A 20,034-nucleotide genomic window follows, 5' to 3' on the forward strand; every position below is an offset into this window, starting at 1 on the left:
TTCTTGAGGCAAGGGATGAAAATGTTTGAGATTTGGCTGCTGTCACGGATAGAGCTATGTCTTAAGCTGTATTGTCTGCCTTGATTGCTCCATCCGACTGTTAAATTGACTCCAGTTCCTCCTGGATCTCAAGGGCTCTTGTGGGCAGGAGGTGATGCTTCATCAGAGTGGAAAACTTTAGTATGTATAATTACATACTTGAAAAAGACCAGTTTAGTACAATTGCACGCTGCAAAGTAGCTTTAATATTATGGAAAGGGTACAACTGTCCAGTACCTCTACTCTGTACAGTTTCCGTTTTCACCTCTCTGTTTCTGTTTCCTAACACTTCTTGCCCATCAGCACTGCTGATTTTTGCCTTTCCCCAAATCTCTGAATTCTAAAAAATAATGGGAGTGGACAATCATTTGTTCACAGCAGCCCACAGACAAAAAGGCTACAATTCCTTATAGTACACACAGTGATGCATGCATTTCTACAATGACTATAATCACGATTTAACACAATTGCTTGTATGTACACCTTATACACCGGAGACAAATTCCTTGTGTGTCCAATCACACTGGGCCAATAAAGAATTCTATGTCTATTCTGTGCCTGCACCCAAACATTTTATACTTTGTTCACTGAAATTGATAATGTATTTAATATTTTTGATAAATTTAATTTTGATAAATTTGATGCAAAGAAGACAGATTTTAATTTATGAACAAAAGGACTAAAACAGAAAATAGATTTGTCAAGGTGGGATCAATTGGCTTGTCAAATATTGTCAGTTAACCTCTGATTGCGTCATTGCCACATAATATTAGGTGAAGGTTCCCCTCGCACATATGTGCTAGTTGTTCCCAACTCTAGGGGGCAGTGCTCATCTCCGTTTCAAAGCTGAAGAGCCAGCACTGTCTGAAGACATCTCCGTGGTCAGCATGACTAAATGGCAGAGGCGCATGGAATGTTGTTACCTTCCCACCAAAGGTGGTCCTTATTTTTCTACTTGTATTTTTTACATGCTTTCAAACTGCTAGGTCGGCAGAAGTTGGGACTAGTAACAGGAGCTCACCCCGTTACACGGCACTAAGGATTCGAACCGCTGAACTGCCGACCTTTCGATCGACAAGCTCAGCATCTTAGCCACTGAGCCACCGCGTCCCTTTCACATAATATTAGATGTTCTATTAATCCCAGAATGCAATTGTGTAGGTACCGTGTTTCCCTGAAAATAAGACATGTCCGGATAATAAACCCAATCGGGCTTTTCAGCGCATGCGATAATATAAGCCACCCCCACAAAATAAGCGCCCCCACCAACTACTTACATGCATGCACAGCCGGTCCCGCCATTTCCTCTGGTTCATTGCCGCGCAACCAAAATGAGTTGAGGAGGCTAGGGGGGAGGGGGGACATGCTCTCCCCTTCCTGTTCTTCGCGCTGGCTGAGCGGCCCAACATGTCCCACCCCACCCCAATGGCAACAACAGCCTGATTGCTTCCCTTCCCTGTCGTCTCTTTATTGAGAGGGGTGGCAGGTGGGGCGGGGGAGAAGCAAGACGCGTGGAGCGAGACGTGGCTGCCCTTGCTGTCTCTTCTCCCCCTCCCTCGCCGAGCATGGCAGGGCTCCTGCCCCTCACTTAGCCACCCGCCCCCTTTAGGGATGCAATTTGGGGGTGGCAGGTGGGACGGGTGAGAAGGAGGACGCGGGTCTTATCTTTCAAGCTCCATCGCTTTCCTCACCGTTGTGTCCAGGGAAACATGCTGTAAAAGAAAACTTTCTCGCAAGTTCAGTCAAACTTCTCGAACTTGCGAGAAGGTTTTCTTTTACAGCATGTTTCCCTGGATACAATGGCGAGGAAAGCAACGGAGCTTGAAAGGTAAGACCTGCGTCCTGCTTCTCGCCCGCCTCACCTGCCACTCTCAAATCGCATCCCTAAAGGGGGCCGGTGGCTAAGTGAGGGGCAGGAGCCCTGCCATGCCCGGCGAGGGGAGGGAAGAGATGGCAAGGGGAGCCACGTCTCGCTCCACGTGTCTTGCTTCTCCCCCACCCCACCTGCCACCCCTCTCGATAAAGAGACAGCAGGGAAGGGAAGCAGCCAGGCTGCTGTTGCCATTGGGGCAGGGTGGGACGTGTTGGGCCGCTCAGCCAGCGCGAAGAACAGGAAGGGGAGGCGACAGCAGTGACGGGACGTCCAGTCCCACGCTCGCCCTCTCCTGCACTCCCAAAATAATAAGACCCCCCGATAATAAGGCCAAGCCCTAAAATAAAGAAAATTAAACCCTGTCTTATTTTCAGGGAAACATGGTAGCTGTCCAGTTTTGTGCTGCATTATGGGACTGTTGGTTAGTAGAGCTAGTAATTAAGATTCTCTCAGCTTTGCAGCGGTCATAGGTAGACTTACCTGTATAGCAAGAGACTCCTAAAGATATTAGAATAGGAATAGGAAAAGAATGAAAGCTGATCCCACTAGCTCATGATGCATTTTTATTTAGATTTATTTATTTATTTGTTTGTTTGTTTTTGTTTGTTTGATTTATATGCCGCCCTTCTCCAGAGATTCAGGGCGGCTTACAATGCATTAAGCAATAGCCTTGATAGTTTTGTATATACCTGCTTAATAGGGCTTTTTTGTCCCCCCTATTTTATTTTATACAAACGGTGTTCTATTTTATACAAAATCAGCTTATTGCCCCCACAAACCGGGTCCTCATTTTACCTACCTTGGAAGGATGGAAGGCTGAGTCAACCTTGAGCCTGGTGAGAATTGAACTCGCAGTAATTGCAGGCAGCTGGCAGTTAAGTGCTACTTTAACAGCAGTTTAGTCCGCTGCGCCACCAGGGCTCCTGGTAGCTGTCCAGTTGGGTAAATTCTAGTGCACAGCTGACAAAATAAAACCTTCCCTAAGTTTTTATGGGATCATATTTTACTAATGATCTTGTGATTTTCAAAGGTAATATCAATACCTTTGATATTATGCTTGGAAATGAATCAGTGGCTTCCATATTAAAGGCAACCTTTTAGGTTGTAAGGATAGTAAATATGTAAAGTCATCTTTGAGATGAACTCCCTCCAGGTAACTTTATGTCCACGTCCCACGTAATTTTCTTCATAAAAATATAGAGAGTTGGCAGGACTGGCCAGCAGCTTCACTAATTAAGAAACATCATTACCCATATATTCAAGATTGCAGGTCCTGATATCTCTGCTTTCCCTATATGGCTGTCTGCAGAATATCTGTCCAAGTCGGCTAGACATTTATGGACTTTGCTGATTCATCTGCTTGAGCCAAGAATTGTGGCCAAGACGGAGTGTTTGTTTGACTGTGCTAAGTTTCTGAATTGCTGTGGAGCCAAGCAAAAGGCAGGGATTTTTTTTTAAACAAAATATGCTTGCAAAAAATAGTTCATTGAAATCTGAAAACCATGCAAGACACTAAGGGCTTTGAATATTTTCATTGTAACTGAAAACTTTAAATTGTATGGACACTTATTCATAACTGGCATTGATGGTCCTTGGGATCAGAATGTGCTTTAGTGGCAATAAATTTCTTTTCAGCATTTATGGATAGACATGTACAGTACATGCACAGTGCAGGAATACACAGGTTTTTTTTTTTCTATTTTTAAAGTTGATACGGATTAAGTTTTTATGCCTCCTCTTTGTGTAGGCAAACACAACTTGTTTTATTTTGCACTGGATAATTGTGTGATGGGTAGTTCAACACGCATGCTCCAGTGACAGTAGGAAAGTGAGTACAAGACTTGCAAAGTATTTCCTTTTTTGGTATTTTCCTACAATAACTTTTGAAACCCTTATAAATGATAACTGGGGGATCACACAGCTTGAGTTCTAGATTCCTTCTCCCAGGTTGCTGTGCTGGAATGATGAGAGGGAAGACGGGCTGTTCTAAGCACAATCCTCTCTCAAGGCTTGTTCAAAAATGGCACAGAGGCAGACCCCAATTCTTCTATCCCGGGTCATAGCTGGTCCCTACATACCATTCATACTAGAAAATATAAAATATATATTCATAACTACTAGTAATAAGTGAATAACCCTAACTCTCTAGAGCAGGGAATTTTAAACTAAACTAAAGTTTGTAGATAAGATTCCTTTACTCTGGATTTGGAAGGTGTTGTATTTGGGGTGGGATAGAAGATATACCCTATCAGAATTAAATTTGTCATTCCAGGTTTTGCTTATCTTACAACTATATGCAATCGTATGTTGAATACATTACATCAGGGGTCCCCCAACCCCCGGTCCATGGTTCGGCACCGTTCCGCAGCATGCCAGAAACTGGGCCGTGCAAACAAGCGAAGCCCCACAAAACTATGCCCCTTCCGGTCTATGGAAAAACCTCTCTTCACAGAACCAGTTCCTGGTACCCAAAAGATTGGGGGCCACTGCCTTACGTTGTCAATGCAGAAGCCTTGGCTAAGAAATTAGTGAGCTACAAATGCTTTTAAGTGTAACGGGCCACAATGATGGAGGAAGAATGATCAATCATTACATCCCACAATAAACATTTAAAAATGTAATGTTTTGGTCACATACTATTATTTGTGACATTCTTAGAACATGGCCCCCATTTGTGTATAAGAAGTTTCCAGAAAACCATGTGAATCTAAGAGGATCAAAGTAGCATCCACTGTGTATCTTTTCCATATAGTTTTCCTTGCAAATTAGTTTTTGCATAATTTTATGGTACCTACAGTCCACATATACTCAAATATATTTTGTATATTTAATAATACAGTCATTTGCTTGTTTAGGAATTCTATTATTACCTGGTACTCAGATATCATATTTTTCGGACTATAAGACGCACCGGAGTATAAGACGCACCAAGATTTCGAAGAGGAAAACAAGAAAAAAAAATAGTTTTTAGCCTCCATGCGTCTGGTTTTTGCCCTCCCCGCGGGACACGCAGAGGGTTTGGGAGGCCTGCAGAGTGCTCCTGGGGGCTGGGGAGGGCAAAAACCGGATGCGTAGGTGGTTTGGGAAGCCAAAAATGGGCCCATTTTTTTGCAAAAACAGGCCTGTTTTTTATGAAAACGGGATGTGCAGATGGTTTGGGAGGCCTGCAGAGTGCTCCTGGGGGCTGGGGAAGGCAAAAATGTGATGGGGGGGGGGTTGGATAGCCAAAACGGAGCCTGTTAGCCTGTTTTTGGCGAAAATGGGATGCACGGGGCAGGGTTTCAGGAAGCCAAAAATGGCTGCATTCAGTGTGTAAGACGCACCAACATTTCCATCCTCTTTTGGGGGGGGGAGTGAGTTTTATACTCTGAAAAGTATGGTAGTTAATTTGAGACCAAAATAGGGAGTTGGGGATCACACTTTGCTCTTACACGATGGCTACATATACAGTAAAATGCTTGGGGGGAGGGGGGAATGAATTTTTGAGATAAATAGTCAGAAAGGATTAAGTGTGATGGTCTTCCTTCTCTCATGCTCTTCTATGCAAAATTAACTTCCCAAGGCTGCTTTTCATTGGTAGAAAAGGAATCTTGCCGTGTGCAAGATCTAGTTTTCCCCTCTCTTTGTTAAAAATAGGCATGAAGGAAGAATAGTGGTATGAAGATGGAACACATGGAGAATTCTGTATCTTACTGAATTGAAAAAAAAATTGTGTTTATTGATCAGGTTTGAGTAGTCTCTCTTAAAAGCAAGCTCTCCCTTGACATTTTCAGTAAATGATTGAACAGAAAAAAATTGTTTTCCCTTTCTGTTGTTTTTGAAAGTGTTAACTTGCTGTTTTATAACTGATGGCACAATATTAGTGTGTTTGGAAAAATGTGCGGTTTGAAAAGAATTGACTTGTAGTTATATGAAGAGAATTGATTCCGAGGTGACTGAATGCAACAGCATTTTCCATGTGCAGTCTGTTGTGTAAACAATTGTGAAGGCAGTCTATTAATATTTGCACACCACCGAACATTTTTTTAAACAAAGATCTGCCATAAGAATATGGAAAGAGTTTATATATTTCAGAAGAAGTTAATAGGTCTCACCATCTTAAGGGAGAAATCTTGAAAATTGTGATTAATTTGCACTCTTTCCTGTAAAACTATCAATGGCCATATGTTGTTTAAAACAAACAGCAAGCAAACCTTAAACCTGTAAAATTAGCATTGCAGAAATGATTTTCTCCTGTAGGATCTTTAATGTTGACTGTTGCCTGCACCATCCAAAGATTCTTGCGGTATTTTGTTTAACCCAGAAGCCTATCAGATCTCTTTCAGTGTCTAGGCCAGGGTACAATAACATTTTCAGGCTTAAAGCTTGGTCTTTAAGAAACAATTGGGGCCACACTTTGAAAGGAAGGAACAGAGGTGTTAGTAGGAAGAGACAACAAATAAATTTGATTTAATTGAATTAAAATTTAATTAGAGTGTAATAAGGTTACTTTCCAGATAGTTAACATTTTCTTCCTTCTATAAATTAAATGAATTAAAAATTATAATTTATTGGAGGATTCTGGGTTGTATTTCTAAAATTTTCAAGGACTGAATGGGAACTTAACCCATTCCTGGCCTATTCCGCAGACACTAAGAACAAGCGTGCAGGTAGGACCAACACCCCTTCAAGTTGTTTGCCACAAGCCAGGATCTTCTTTTTCGGCTGCCTATATTAATAGATTAAGAGAGTTGGAAGGGACCTTACAGGTCATCTAGTCCAACCCCCCACTCAAGCAGGAGACCCTACACAATTGTTCAGTTTCCATCCTTTATTCCTTGTCTGGCCTTCAGGTGCTTTGGATAACAGCTTGACCTCTTCCTCTCTGTAGCAGCCCCTCAAATATTGGAACCCTGCTATCATGTCTCCCCTGGTCCTTCTCTTCACTAGACTAGCCATGCCCATAGTGGTGGGTTTCAAAAATTTTTACTACCAGTTCTGTGGATGTGGCTTGGTGGGTGTGGCAGGGGAAGGATACTACAAAATCCCCATTTCCTCCTGATCAGCTGGGACTTGGGAGGCAGAGAATAGATGGGGCAGGGCCAGTCAGAAGTGGTATTTACCAGTTCTCCGAAGTACTCAAAATTTCCTCTACCGGTTCTCCAGAATTGGTCAGAACCTGCTGAATACCACCACTGCATGCCCAGTTCTTGTAGCCGTTCTTCGTATGTCTCCAGTCCCCTACTCATCCTGGTTGCTGTGTTGGAGGCTTCCCTGTTATAACCATATCTTTTAAGAAGGCCTGTTGAATAATACTGTTCATTTACCTTCCATTTCTGGTTTTCTGGATCATTTTTTTTGCTGCCTCAGACTCTTTGGAACCCTTGTTTTTAAAGTTCTTTCCAGCAAATGGAGCAGCATGTGAAATAGCCCATCCCCAATCATCAGATAGACGGGAACCTTGCTTCTTCTCTCCCCACAAGTTCCTGGGTCTGCAAAGCAAAAGGGAAAAATATACTTTTGTTCCATCCTTCAATATTCTTGGACACAATGTATTTGAAAGTGTTCTTGGCCATGTATTCTGCAATGTGCCCCTAGTGCTTTCCCCTTAAATAGAAGAAAGTAGTAGGAATAGGTAGTAGGAACCAGCGTAAATGGTGCTTAAGCAACGTGGACACATTTCTCTTCTGCTTCTTCATCCCAGACCGAAGATAAATGGAAGGCCTGGATTACCATCATTGCATGCTTCTTGATTTCCCCAGCTATATATACCTACATAAAGGAATGCAGTGGCTAAGACGCTGAGCTTGTTGATTGAAAGATCGGCAGTTCAGCGGTTCAAATCCCTAGTGCCGCGTGACATGGTGAGCTCCCGTTACTTGTCCCAGCTTCTGCCAACCTAGCAGTTCGAAAGCACGTTAAAAAATGCAAGTAGAAAAATAGGGACCATCTTTGGTGGGAAGGTAACAGTGTTCTGTGAGCCTTTGGCATTTAGTCATGCCGGCCACATGACCACGGAGACGTCTTCGGACAGCGCTGGCTCTTCGGCTTTGAAACAGAGATGAGCACCGCCCCCTAGAGTCGGGAACGACTAGCACATATGTGTGAGGTGAACCTTTATCTTTACCTTATATACCTACATCTTATCCTGATACTTCACGAGACCTAGTTATAATTAAGCCATTTTGACTTCTAACTAGGTCTAAAAGTTTGTAGATCAGGAGCAAAAGAGGAGATCGCCTTGTTGTCTCCGAGCAAATGTAATAATGGAATTTTGGTGTCAAACGTGAGGATGGAACTTTGAATGCCTTTCAGAGGGAACATGTAGCATCCTGACACATGATTGTTTGATTTGTTCTTACCAGGTTTGCCCAACCACAGTAAGTCATCCTCCTCTGCAAATGCCATTCTTTGCCTTGCTTATTGGGTTAGCCAATAGGATGGGGGTGGGGGGGAAATAGGTCATGAACAGTAATCCAACCTTTCTTCTGATAAATAATTAAAGTTAATGGAATTTTCACAAGATCCCTGAGCTGAAGTCATTCTTAATGCACCAGTATGTTCTTTTTTTTCTGCTACTGTAAAATCAAGGTCATTATTTTTTTTATTTATCAGAAGGAATAGCTAGGAACATGCTCCTAAACGTTATTGAAAAACAGGGATTTTATTGTATGGTTGTGGATTTGTAAGGTGAGCTGTTCTCTATGGAAATAAAAAAGCCTCAGAGTAAATGCATTGATTATCAAAGGATTGGGCATTTACTTGAATGATACTAATGAATGGCAAAATAGTTCCTTCGGCCCTGCAGGGAGGCCTTGCCAGGTTTCTTTTCTCTTCTCTTCCTGACCTGTAAATATGCAAATAGACACTTAGGAAGCCTGAATAATTCTCCCAAGGTGCATTCTTCATTGAAGGCTATTCCATTTACAAGCAGCAAAACAGTATCTTTTAGCACATGTTTGAATATTAATGAACATTTACCGTTAAGTACCTTCTGGCCATTGCTAGGATTATACTTAGTTGCTGCCTGTAGAAAAAGGAACGTATTTGGCTTTCTTTGGGGGAAAGGAGGTGAGTATTGCTAGACTTCTATCTACTCCTGTTTTGAAGCAGTTCTATTTTCTCTTTTCCTGCTGTGAGAAGTTTTATATCCAAATATATTTTATTCCTTACTCTGTTTCCATCTTCCCTTAAAGCATTAACAGAATCCACAGAGGTCTGAGAATCAGCGTCTCCACTAGATAATTGGCAGTCAAGCTGAAACTAAATTAATGAAGTAAAAATAGCAAAACGGGTAAGACCCATTACCCAATCTTCCTCAAACTCCCAAATAGCCTTGGTGGCGCAGCGGACTAAAGTGCTGATAAATAGCACTTAGCTGCCAGCTGCCTGCAATTACTGCGAGTTCAAATCTCACCAGGCTCAAGGTTGACTCAGCCTTCTATCCTTCTGAGGTAGGTAAAATGAGGACCCGGATTGTGGGGGCAATAAGCTGACTTTGTATAAAAAAGAACACCGCTTAGGGGGGACCAAAAAGCCCTACTAAGCAGGTATATACAAAAGTATGAAGGCTATTGCTTAACGCATTGTAAGCCGCCCTGAGTCTCCGGAGAAGGGCGGCATATAAATCGAACCAATAAATACATACATACATACATACATACATAAATAGTTATCCAGACCTAATCCACATATCAAAGGATAAGGTCTGCAAACACAAATATCCCAGTGGAACTGCATGTCCACAAGAATAGACACACACACACCCATATGACCTTGAAGTGTCACCCTTGAATCAGCACATAGACACTTCCATACCTGGACAAGCTCTCCCTATAAAAGTCTGCTGTACCCCATTTCTCAGCAGCTGACACAAAAGGTGAATTAATTTGCTTTTAGGAATAAATACTTCTTCTTTCCTCACAGCTCTCTGGATTTCAGTTTTATTTTATTCATTTTATTTATTCTTGCGCAACCCTTGCGCTCGAGTTGGAACCCCAAATTATTCTTCTAACGCTGCTTTGAACCTTAAATTAAAATAAAATAAATTCCCAAATACTTGAAGCAGCAGCGATAAATACGGATTATAATTAAGAAGCAAATCAGTATGTTCAGCCCACAAAGCCCTAGAGATAACATGGTTGTAGCCAGGGGCTCGAAGGATTAGCAGCTTTATTATTTATTTATTTATTTTTATATATATATATATATGCCGCCCTTCTCCGGGGATTCAGGGCGGCTTACAATGCGTTAAGCAATAGCCTTCATACTTTTGTATATATATACAAAGTCAGTTTATTGCCCCCACAAACTGGGTCCTCATTTTACCTATTTTAGAAAGGATGGAAGGCTGAGTCAACCTTGAGCCTGGTGAGAGTCGAACTTACAGTAATTGTAGACAGCTGGTGTTAATCACAATGCTTTTAGTCTGCTGAGCCACCAGGCCCTGTGGTGGCTCAATTCATTTGCAGATGAATTGATCTGAGTAAAGAAGAGGAGGGCCAGGGGGGAGTATTGAAACCCCCCCCCCCAAAAGTCATCTTTCTCATATGCACCTGCCTAGCTGCTTGGTCACTTGGAATAGGTGTACAGGTGGCCATCTCACTAGAATGTGCAGTTTCTCATGAGAGCAAGTCAGGCTTTTATTGCTACATCCATCAGTCTCTTTTCCTTTGAAAAGAAAAGTTGGGTCCTCAGAAGGTCTATTATGTGCCAGTTCCAGGGGAGGGAGACAGGAAAGCATTTCCCTTCCAAGGTTAGAAGTCTTCAGGTTATGGGGAAAGTATAAGATACTTGCCAGATGTTTGGGATTATAAGTGCCATAAGTTCCAGACATGAGAGTCCTATTAACCAGACCTTATAGGAACTACAAGACATCAACAGAGCAGCAGGTTATTTACTTCTGCTTTAAGGCGTCATGTGGGGATACGACAAAATGGGTCTCTGAAGTCAAACTTTGATGCTCTATTCCTTCTTGAAACCTGGCAGAAAAAACTCTGCTGTAGAAATCTCAAATAGTTGCAGCCCTTACCTGAACATAAGGTGTTATAACTGGCCCCATAGCTAGGTGTGCTGGATCTAAACAATTTATATTTGTTTTGAAGAACATTCATCTTTCCCCACCCCCCACCCCCGCTTGCTGCATGAAAATTTGACCGCTGATTCTTTTGGTCACCACAGTTGAATCACTGGCTCTTTTGTTGCTCAGCTTCTCCCTTGGTACTGTCCATGCACCATTTCCTATCTCATTGGAATAACCCAAATCCAAATTCCGACTTACCAGGTGGCTCATTTAATTTATCTTTTGATCGGTAGCAAAGTTACAATACACAGAGTACATTTGCCCTTTCAATTCTCTCACTTGATGCAGGATGTGCAGTACTGCAAAACCAATAGAACTTTTACAAGAATTAAAAAAATAAAAAAAGCTCCTGGGAGCCCCAAATAGCCAACCACACAGATTTTGTTTGAAGGTTAATTGTTTGACCAGGGCTTTCTGAAATGTTAGTCCCTACAAGGATACAATGGGATTCAAATTCTGAGAGAGGATCCCTGCTGAGTTAATGTTATGAACCTACCAGGGGCGGGTTACAAATCCCATCGCTACCGGTTTGCTCGTGTGCGCGCAGAGCTTCTGCGCATGTGCAGACGCATCCGGGTGGGTGGGCAGAGCCTCCCACTGCCACTGCTACCGGTTCGCCTGATCCGGTGCGAACCAGTAGCAACCCACTACTGGAACATACCTAATTTCATTATGACAAAACAGACTAGTAAATTCATTCAGAAATACACAAATTGCACTGTCCTGTGAGCAACTATCACTTGTCCAAGCTCTGCTAACCACGTTGGATGTTGGGATCCATGCTTTTTTGTTATTGTTTTTGTTGTTGTTGTTGTTGTTGTTCATCTTTCCACTTTTCTGGCCTATAGAGAACATGTTTTTGATGTAGTTCAAACTAGCAAAATATTGTTCCCTCGATACATTACTCCCAACATTGTTCAGAATTGGTTTAACAAAGCATCTAAAATCATTATATTCAGCCTTCAACAGTTTCCTGTGTAGAGTTTTTCTTTAAATTTCTTTTTAAAATGTCTCTTAGTTAGGAAGAAATGAAAAAAGAAGAGGCAGAAAGTTGGAGTGTCTCTCATGACTCCACAGACAGAGGCAACAGCCGAACTAATGATGGCACTGGGGTTCATGTGAATGGGCTTCGGTGGCCCATCTCCTCACCCTGCTGATATTCCCCACTCTCTTCTGCCTGCCTGCAAAATATTCATAGAGGAGAAAGAAACAAGGAAGAAAGAAGGCACTCAGATCTTTTCTCCAAATTGATTTTGCTTATGGATCCTGTATCTTGTGATTGACAACTCTATATGTCATAAGATCTCCAGAGTATGGCTTTGTTAAAATCAGGCCTGCCAATAACTGGAGAAATCTAGAAATCAAAATGTATGGGTATGTGTATCAGAACAGTTTAATCACAACTGTTGAGAGGGGCAATGATGGTTGGAAAATACCAATTGTATCGTAAAAGAGTGTGATCCATGGCTGGTAATAAAACACAATGGAAAGGTGCTTGCCCATTCTAGTCATGAATAGTTGTTCATGAAATCAGTAGTAAGGAGCTGCGTCATTGACTCATTTTGAAAGATAAGTTGCTCAAAGACTTCATTCAAACAGACATATGGTATTAATGACAATATGTTTGGGCTAGTTTTAAATGTCTGTATAATATATGGTAACTGTTTGTCCTTCAAACCTGGGCTGAAAACCACTAAGAAGAATCTGTTGCATTTAATAGCATACATACATACCTCTCCCACCATGCTCTTTTGGGATAAGCAGTGTTGTACAAAAATCCTGAAAAACAGTGAGAAGTATTAAGCCAAAGAAATTAGCTATGGGATAAGAAAAAGTAAAGGAAATACAGCTGAATCTATCCATCCTTACAAACCATCTGCTTCTACCAAATCTATACACCAATTCATTGTTTTTTATTTAAGCAGGCGACTAAAGGGACAAATCCAAGTAGGGTGTTTGGCAACAATATGGAGAATTTTAAAAATATTATTTGAGACCTCTGCTGTTGATTTCTTATTGTCAGAAAAGAATGGTTCAAGGTTGAACCATTCAAGGTTGACTCAGCCTTCCATCCTTTCTAAGGTAGGTAAATTGAGGACCCAGTTGTGGGGGCAATAAGCTGACTTTGTATAAAATATACAAAAGAATGAAGGCTATTGCTTAGTGCATTGTAAGCCGCCCTGAGTCTCTGGAGAAGGGCGGCATATAAATCAAATTTTAAAAAAAATGCTAACTCAATTTGTCCTTATCAAACTTCTTTTTCTTCGGTTCCAATTGTGTCCAGTTCTCAGACAAGTCCCTGCAATTTTTTGGCAAGATTTTTCAGAAACTATTTGCCATTGCTTCTTTCTAGGACTGAGAAAAGTTGACTGGCCCAAGAAACAAACTTTATCGCTAAGATTAGTGATTTTTCACTAATCAAACTTTATTACTAAGTATCTAGTTCTTTTTTGGGTGCAATGGCTCAGTGGTTAAAGACACTGAGCTTGTCAGCTGGAGAGCTAACAGCTTGGGTTCGAGACTCAAACACTGTATGATGGGATGAACTTCTGTTACTTTCCCAGCAGTTTGAAAGCATGCAAATGCAAGTAGATAAATAAGTTCCACTTTTGTGGAATAGGCTGAAAAAAAACTTTTATCCGTGGGCTGTCAGACTTCTGAACACAACATAACACCAAAATTAGGTTTACTATGATAGACTTGCAGGGCCAGCGCAACGTGTAACATTTTCATACCAGCGTAATATAATATAATGTTATATAGCAATAGCACTTAGACTTATATACCACTTCATAGTGCTTTACAGCTCTCTCTAAGCAGGTTACAGAGTCAGCATATGGCCCCCAACAATCTGGGTCCTCATTTTACCAACCTTGAAAGGATGGAAGGCTGAGTCAACCTTGAGCCTGGTGAGATTCGAACTGCCAAACTGCTGGCAGCCGGTGATCAGCAGAAGTAGCCTACAGTACTGCACTCTAACCACTGTGCCACCATGGCTCATATATACAGTCAGGTCCAGAAATATCGGGACATCGACACAATTCTAACATCTTTGGCTCTATACACCACCACAATGGAGTTGGAATGAAACAAATACAATGTGCTTTAACTGCAGACTGTCAGCTTTAATTTGAGGGTATGTACATCCAACTCAGGTGAACGGTGTAGGACTTACAGCAGTTTGCATATGTGCCAAATTGTGTCGATGTCCCAATATTTCTGGACCTGATTGTATGTATATGAGAATGTGTGCTAGTTATTACTTATTTGGGTTTAGGGATTTCTTTTTCTTTTATTTATTGAGTTATTGAGATGTATTCTGTGTTTCGGGGGGGCTGCACCAAGGGAGGCTCACTCAATCTCATTGTACACATGTTGTGCATTGACAATAAAGGTTTGATTTGATTTGATTTGTTGCACCATGGCTGTGCCGACCCCATGGCCATGGAAATTGTTTTTGGACAACACTGGCTCCCTTGGCCAAGAAACAGACATGAGCACCATGCCTTAGAGACAGGCACAACTGACCAGGAAAGCTTTGCCTTTTTTTTAAATCCAATTCTTTAACTGGATAGAAATTGAACCTAGGGTTTTCTCTGGATCCTCCTTAAAAATGACCAATTCTCTTTGATGTTTATTAATGTGACAGCTGCTTAGCCTCAGAAAGCAAGCCCCTCACTCATCAGATATTGTCCCTCTTGTCTTCTCTGATGAAAAATTGCAGTGTCCAAAAAGAAATCCATGACTCTTTGGGGAATAAAATATTTTATTCTATGAAAAGATAGTGAAAGAGGAAAAGGATACCAAGGAGAAAGAAATGAATGCAAATACATTTAAAGGTTTTAAATTTGTACTGAAGCAACTATGCTTGAAAAGTTAAGCACCTGTTTTAGAGGTCTCCTTTTCTTGTCAGATCCCATGTGGTTTGCTTGGTAGAACACTGGAATAGTTTAGCTTTGCTTTCTCCTACACAGTATAAAATGCCATTGTCACGATAAGTCATCATCCATCTCCATCATTTTCCTATTTTGCTGCTGCCAGACATAGGTGCCTGCTTGCTTTGGTTGGGCAGCTGGGATCATAACATAAACAGATTATAGAACAAATGAATCCAGAGTTCTGATCGCCAGGCTCAAATTATCATATTTTTGGACACATAATGTAAAGACTTGACTCCCTTGAAAAGACCATAATGCTGAGAAAGTGCAAGGAAAGGGAAAACCAGGACAATCGGCAGCAAGTATGGCTTTGATTGTGGTGGGGGATGGGTGCATCAGTGGGATGGTGATTTAGGCCATATTTATGCAGAAATATTGAACATTCAAAAAAAGGCTTATAAACTTTTAAGCACCACTCTGTCTTACTCAAGGTAGGTGTTTTGTCCCCAACCACACGCACACACACCAACAGACGTTCAAGAGTTAAAGACCAAACCAGCCAGCAAAATCCTTTTCCTTATGATAACGGAACTTGGCAACAACCTAGTGGCTGCCTGCCAAGAGTTTATCATTTACGAAGAGGAGAGATAACTTCTCCCCACTCCTGGTACATCAAAAGAAACAGCTCAATAATTACAGAGTCAATCAAGTCCAGAGATAATCCAGCAAAGTCTATAGCAAAAAGTCCGGCAATGCAGAATGGCGTGGAAGCTTTCAGCTTTGTTCGTCACAAGGTTTGACTGGCCACCATGCTCCCTTTTATATCCTGTGGGGTGTGGTCCAGTGACTCAGCCTAATCTCGGGCACGCCTTTTCTTCTGTTGCACGCGCTTATCTCTGCGACGCTGGTGTGGATCCAGCCAAGACTCATTACTCTCATCACTGTCCACCTGTGGCTGCATGGACGTGCTTGGCCCCAGCCCTATCTCTTGCCCTTCAGCGGACACTGAAGGCATTGCCAGAGAGGAGGGTCCTGGAGAGGGAGGCCTTGCCAACTCCTCTCCTTCACTCTCAGAGTCCTCTCCTGCCGATGACACAGGCTCAGGTAACGGAGCCACAACAGTAGGTATATGAGCCACAGAAAAGACTCAGATAATGATATTGCTGGCAAAGTCCCAAACTTGTCTTTCTTATGTCTTGTAGCCAGCAAGGATCAGAGAACCTCTAACCTTGAGAATATGTGATACTAGATGAAACGGATCAGCAATCTGACTGTAAAAAGAGATTATTGGTTTAACATAGGAAAAAATGATTCCTGTTTTGTTCTGAAACATTACAAGTTTGAGATGATACAACAACGCATACAAATAATGAATTATGGCCATGTTTTCAATCATTATTCACATTTTGCATATCTTTAAATATTTTCAGTTGGGGAAAATTAAACATACAAAGTGATAAAATGTATTTTTAAAGGTGTTGAAATAATTCTAGAAATAGTTCTAGGAAAACTACATGTTCTCACATTTTGAATTGTGCTATGTAATAAAAATAATGAACAAAGAAGATTTTATGCTTATTCGATATGCTTGTTTGTCTGTTTTGTTCTTGCAGTTCTTTTAGACTTTGTAAGCCTTCCTCATTTTACTTTCATTTTATTTCCTCATTTTACTGTACTGTTATTATTTGGGATTATTAAAATTTATTGGGATTGGTATATATTGCGGTTCTTATTAAAAGATCTAGACTTTGAAATCTTTCACCCCCATTTTAGTCCTGCTTTTGGTGCTGTGGGAGCAACAGCTTTTAAAATCCGTAAATGATTTACATTTAGTTTGTCCCTAAAACTTATCACTGTAATTTAGGATAGGGTTTTTTGTTTTGTTTTGTTTTGTTTTGTTTGCACAGAAGGGTATCTGTTCATGAACAAGTATATTCCTGTTATTACTTGCTTTATTATTCACTTGCCAGCAAGCTTCCTATTCTGTCAACCTTGATTTTTTGTTTTTTGTTTGTTTCCTTCTAGCAAACACTAATACATATTTTGAAGAATGATGCTACTAATTTAATTTATGATACTCGTGAATGATTCCAGTCATTTGTGTTAACTAGCACTTGTTCAAATATTTAGTGCCATGTAGAGATAATTGTATCATGAATCTTGCTGGGAACAAATTTGGATATATGGCTGCCAGCAGATTGGTGGTGGGATGAACAATAGCAAGAGTGAATTTTTTTCCATTCATCCTTCTCTGGGAAGCAAATACGTGTGTGTGTGTGTATATGTATATATGTATGTATATTATACACAGCAATAATATATAATAAATACAGTGATACCAAATTTTGGTACAGGAGTGTTAAACTTGCTCAAAAATTGGTTTTTGAAAATAAATATACTGGAAAAAAGCAAGTGAACTGCTAAACCATGTGTTTCTGTTACATTGAGATTCACATGCACATTAAATAAATAATGTCTAATTCCTTGCACATCAAAAGGAGGCTATGCTTCAAACTGGGGTCTAGCTTGATCCCTTTCCATGTGGCTTCACATGTTTTACATTCCATTAGTCATTCTCTGCTCTGTTTCAGTTGAGTTGTTAGACTGAAGGAGTTCACTGATTATTCAATATTACTAGAGGCTTTTGTTAACTAATTCCCCTCCTCTGGGACAACCATAATTGTATATCAGGCGAGATTCATAAGCCCGTTAAAATGGATTTTTGCTACATTCCTTGCTCATTGCAATGTTTTGATTAAAAACGTAATCAGCCTTCAGCTAATATGATAGAATTGGTTAAAAAAAAAAGGAGATAGGAATAGCTGATGAAAACACTTCAGTTTTATTCAAACAGTTGCTTTTTTAGCCATCTTTCTTTAATGACCCATTTCTTAATCTACGTGTTTGCTTTTTTATCTTCCAGGATTTACGCAAACAGGTAGCTCCACTATTGAAGAGTTTCCAGGGAGAGGTAAGCTCCTTTTTCTCATTTCTTTTAAGGCCAGTAGGTTGCCTGAAAGATTCTTTAGGGCTTGGCAAGGCCATCAGTCATTCCTTTTACTGTTATCAGCATAACTTCGACTAGTCATTACTTTTTCTTTGAGTCAGTTCAAATGGCACCACCAAAAATGGGTCAACTTTCTCATTTGCACATTGGTTTACTCCATAGTATTCCTGCAAGGCTGCAAAGAGTGATGATACGATAACTGAGATTTTTGCAGCTCAAAATTCAGTTGCCACTGTGGGATTTTGCAAGGTATCACCATGGCCATTGGGGACCAAAAACAATATACAGTATGTGAAAGCTGAGAGGAAAAAAAAACTCAGAGCAGTCTCACAGTCAGAAAACAGATGATCCCTAAAAGTTTTGACTACCCACAATTCTTCAGAGCAATGTAGCAATATCTAGGGTACCATTTAGAAAAAAATTGAATATGACTTTGGGCCAGAATAGAGATTTTATGATCCTGGAGTATGACTAAGTAGCTGAAATGTGCAAATGTGTGGCTCTGTAAACAGAACTCTTGTTCCCCTCTAGAATGTCCTGTTTCAGTGGTAGGCTTTCCCCCCATGGCATGTACCAGAAGGAGGTTCAGCATGCTCCAGAGGGAAACAGAACATTCTGTTCCCCAGATTGATATATTTTTCACTTTCATCCAACCTCTAGGTTCGGATTCCCCAAGTAGGTTTAGAATTGATCTTGCAATGCTTTAATCCAAGCAAAAGTGCACAGAAAGCTGCCTGCTACCAAGTCCACATATAATCCAAGGTCGAATTCCAAAAAGGGTTAGTCATGGCCAAGGGGACATAGAGAAGATTAGTCCGTAAATTGGTCCAGAAGACAGAAGCCAAAGCATTCTACTTCTGGGCAAGGTTCCAGGAGGCAAAGATAAGAGAACAAAGGTTAGAATTCAGGCAGCAAAGAATCCATGAATCTGAATACTCTCTGCTAGAACATGAGAATAACCAGTTTCAGCTACTATTGAGTTATTCTCAAACACACAACTTCATAGGAGCGGTTGTAGCTAGCGTGCTCTTATTCAGCTGGTGTTCATTAAGTCTGTTCTTTCTACAAGGCTATCCAGATGTATTTAGTTAGCTGCCATAACGCAGCCCTGCTTGTTAACTACAATGTGACTGCAAGATTCCCTAGGCATGCTGGGCTACTCCTTGAGTAGATTGTTAGGCTTTATCCCCTATAAGGAAGCTCCATGATGCCTCTAGGCCCTTGTTCCTTTTTTGCCCATTACTTATGTTAAACTGTCATGTCCAAAAATCTTTTGCTTGCTCCAGATGTAATTAGCTGGTATAATAATACTGCAACAATACATTTAACACCATCACACAATACCTGCTTATCCCAGGTCTTTATAAAGGACTCAATAGGTGGATGAAAATGCCAAATTTATCTTAAACATTTAGCTGACTACGTGGCAGGCCATAATTTATTCAATTTATATGTAGCCTCACTCCCACTATCTCTGGGCAGCTTACAGTTGTTAAAACATTTAAAAACAAAGAACAATAGGAAACACACAAATAATACAGGATAGAAGAACAAGGTTAGCAAACAAAGTAAACCCAGAAAAGGAGGGAGGGAATGAAAGAATATCAGTTATCCTCTCCAAAAGCCTGGGTAAAGAGTTAAGGTCCTTACAAAAGACCAGCAAAATGGTACCTGTTTGACTCTTGAGGGGAGGGGACTTCATTTCAGAGTCCAGGCACTGCTGCAAAGATGGTGTGCTTCTGGGGCATTGATAGGTGGCAATCAATGGAACCCTGACTGTGCCAACCTTGCCAGTTTGATTTAGTCGGGCAGATGCTACCTGAGGCCACATGTTCTACCACCAAGGAGATAGAACATTTCCAAGTTATTTGGCACATGACTTTTGAAGTTGAGGAAGGCTTTCAAAAGATGTTTGTCATGGCTGGACATTTCATAGCTGAAACTGGAAATATCAAGACAGTGGAATTCTTGGAGGTGTCTGAACTTTAAATGTGACACCCTTGCTTCATCTCTAGTGCCCACCCATATTCAGAATAACAGAAAACAGAGTTGGAAGGGACCTTGGATGTCTTCTAGTCCAACTCCCTGCTCAAGCAGGAGACCCTATGCCATTTTAGACAAATGTTTGTCCAATTTCTTCTTTAAAATCTCCAATGTTGGAGCCCTCACAACTTCT

General features: G+C 40.9%; 1 protein-coding gene across 9 annotated transcripts in view; it reads left to right on the forward strand.

Moving 5' to 3' along the window:
* Positions 1-20,034, forward strand: part of CUX1 (cut like homeobox 1) — a 358,675-nt gene that overhangs the window by 134,055 nt on the left and 204,586 nt on the right. For all 9 annotated transcript variants that reach the window (XM_087889230.1, XM_034420877.3, XM_034420880.3 and 6 more), the window contains exon 3: positions 17,775-17,822. In XM_087889230.1, coding sequence (XP_087745356.1) covers positions 17,775-17,822 — 48 coding nt within the window. The remainder of the gene's footprint in view (positions 1-17,774; positions 17,823-20,034) is intronic.

The sequence above is a fragment of the Pantherophis guttatus genome, chromosome 1 (assembly GCF_059756535.1).
Source record: "Pantherophis guttatus breed Tessera chromosome 1, ASM5975653v1, whole genome shotgun sequence".
Classification (NCBI taxonomy): domain Eukaryota; kingdom Metazoa; phylum Chordata; class Lepidosauria; order Squamata; family Colubridae; genus Pantherophis; species Pantherophis guttatus.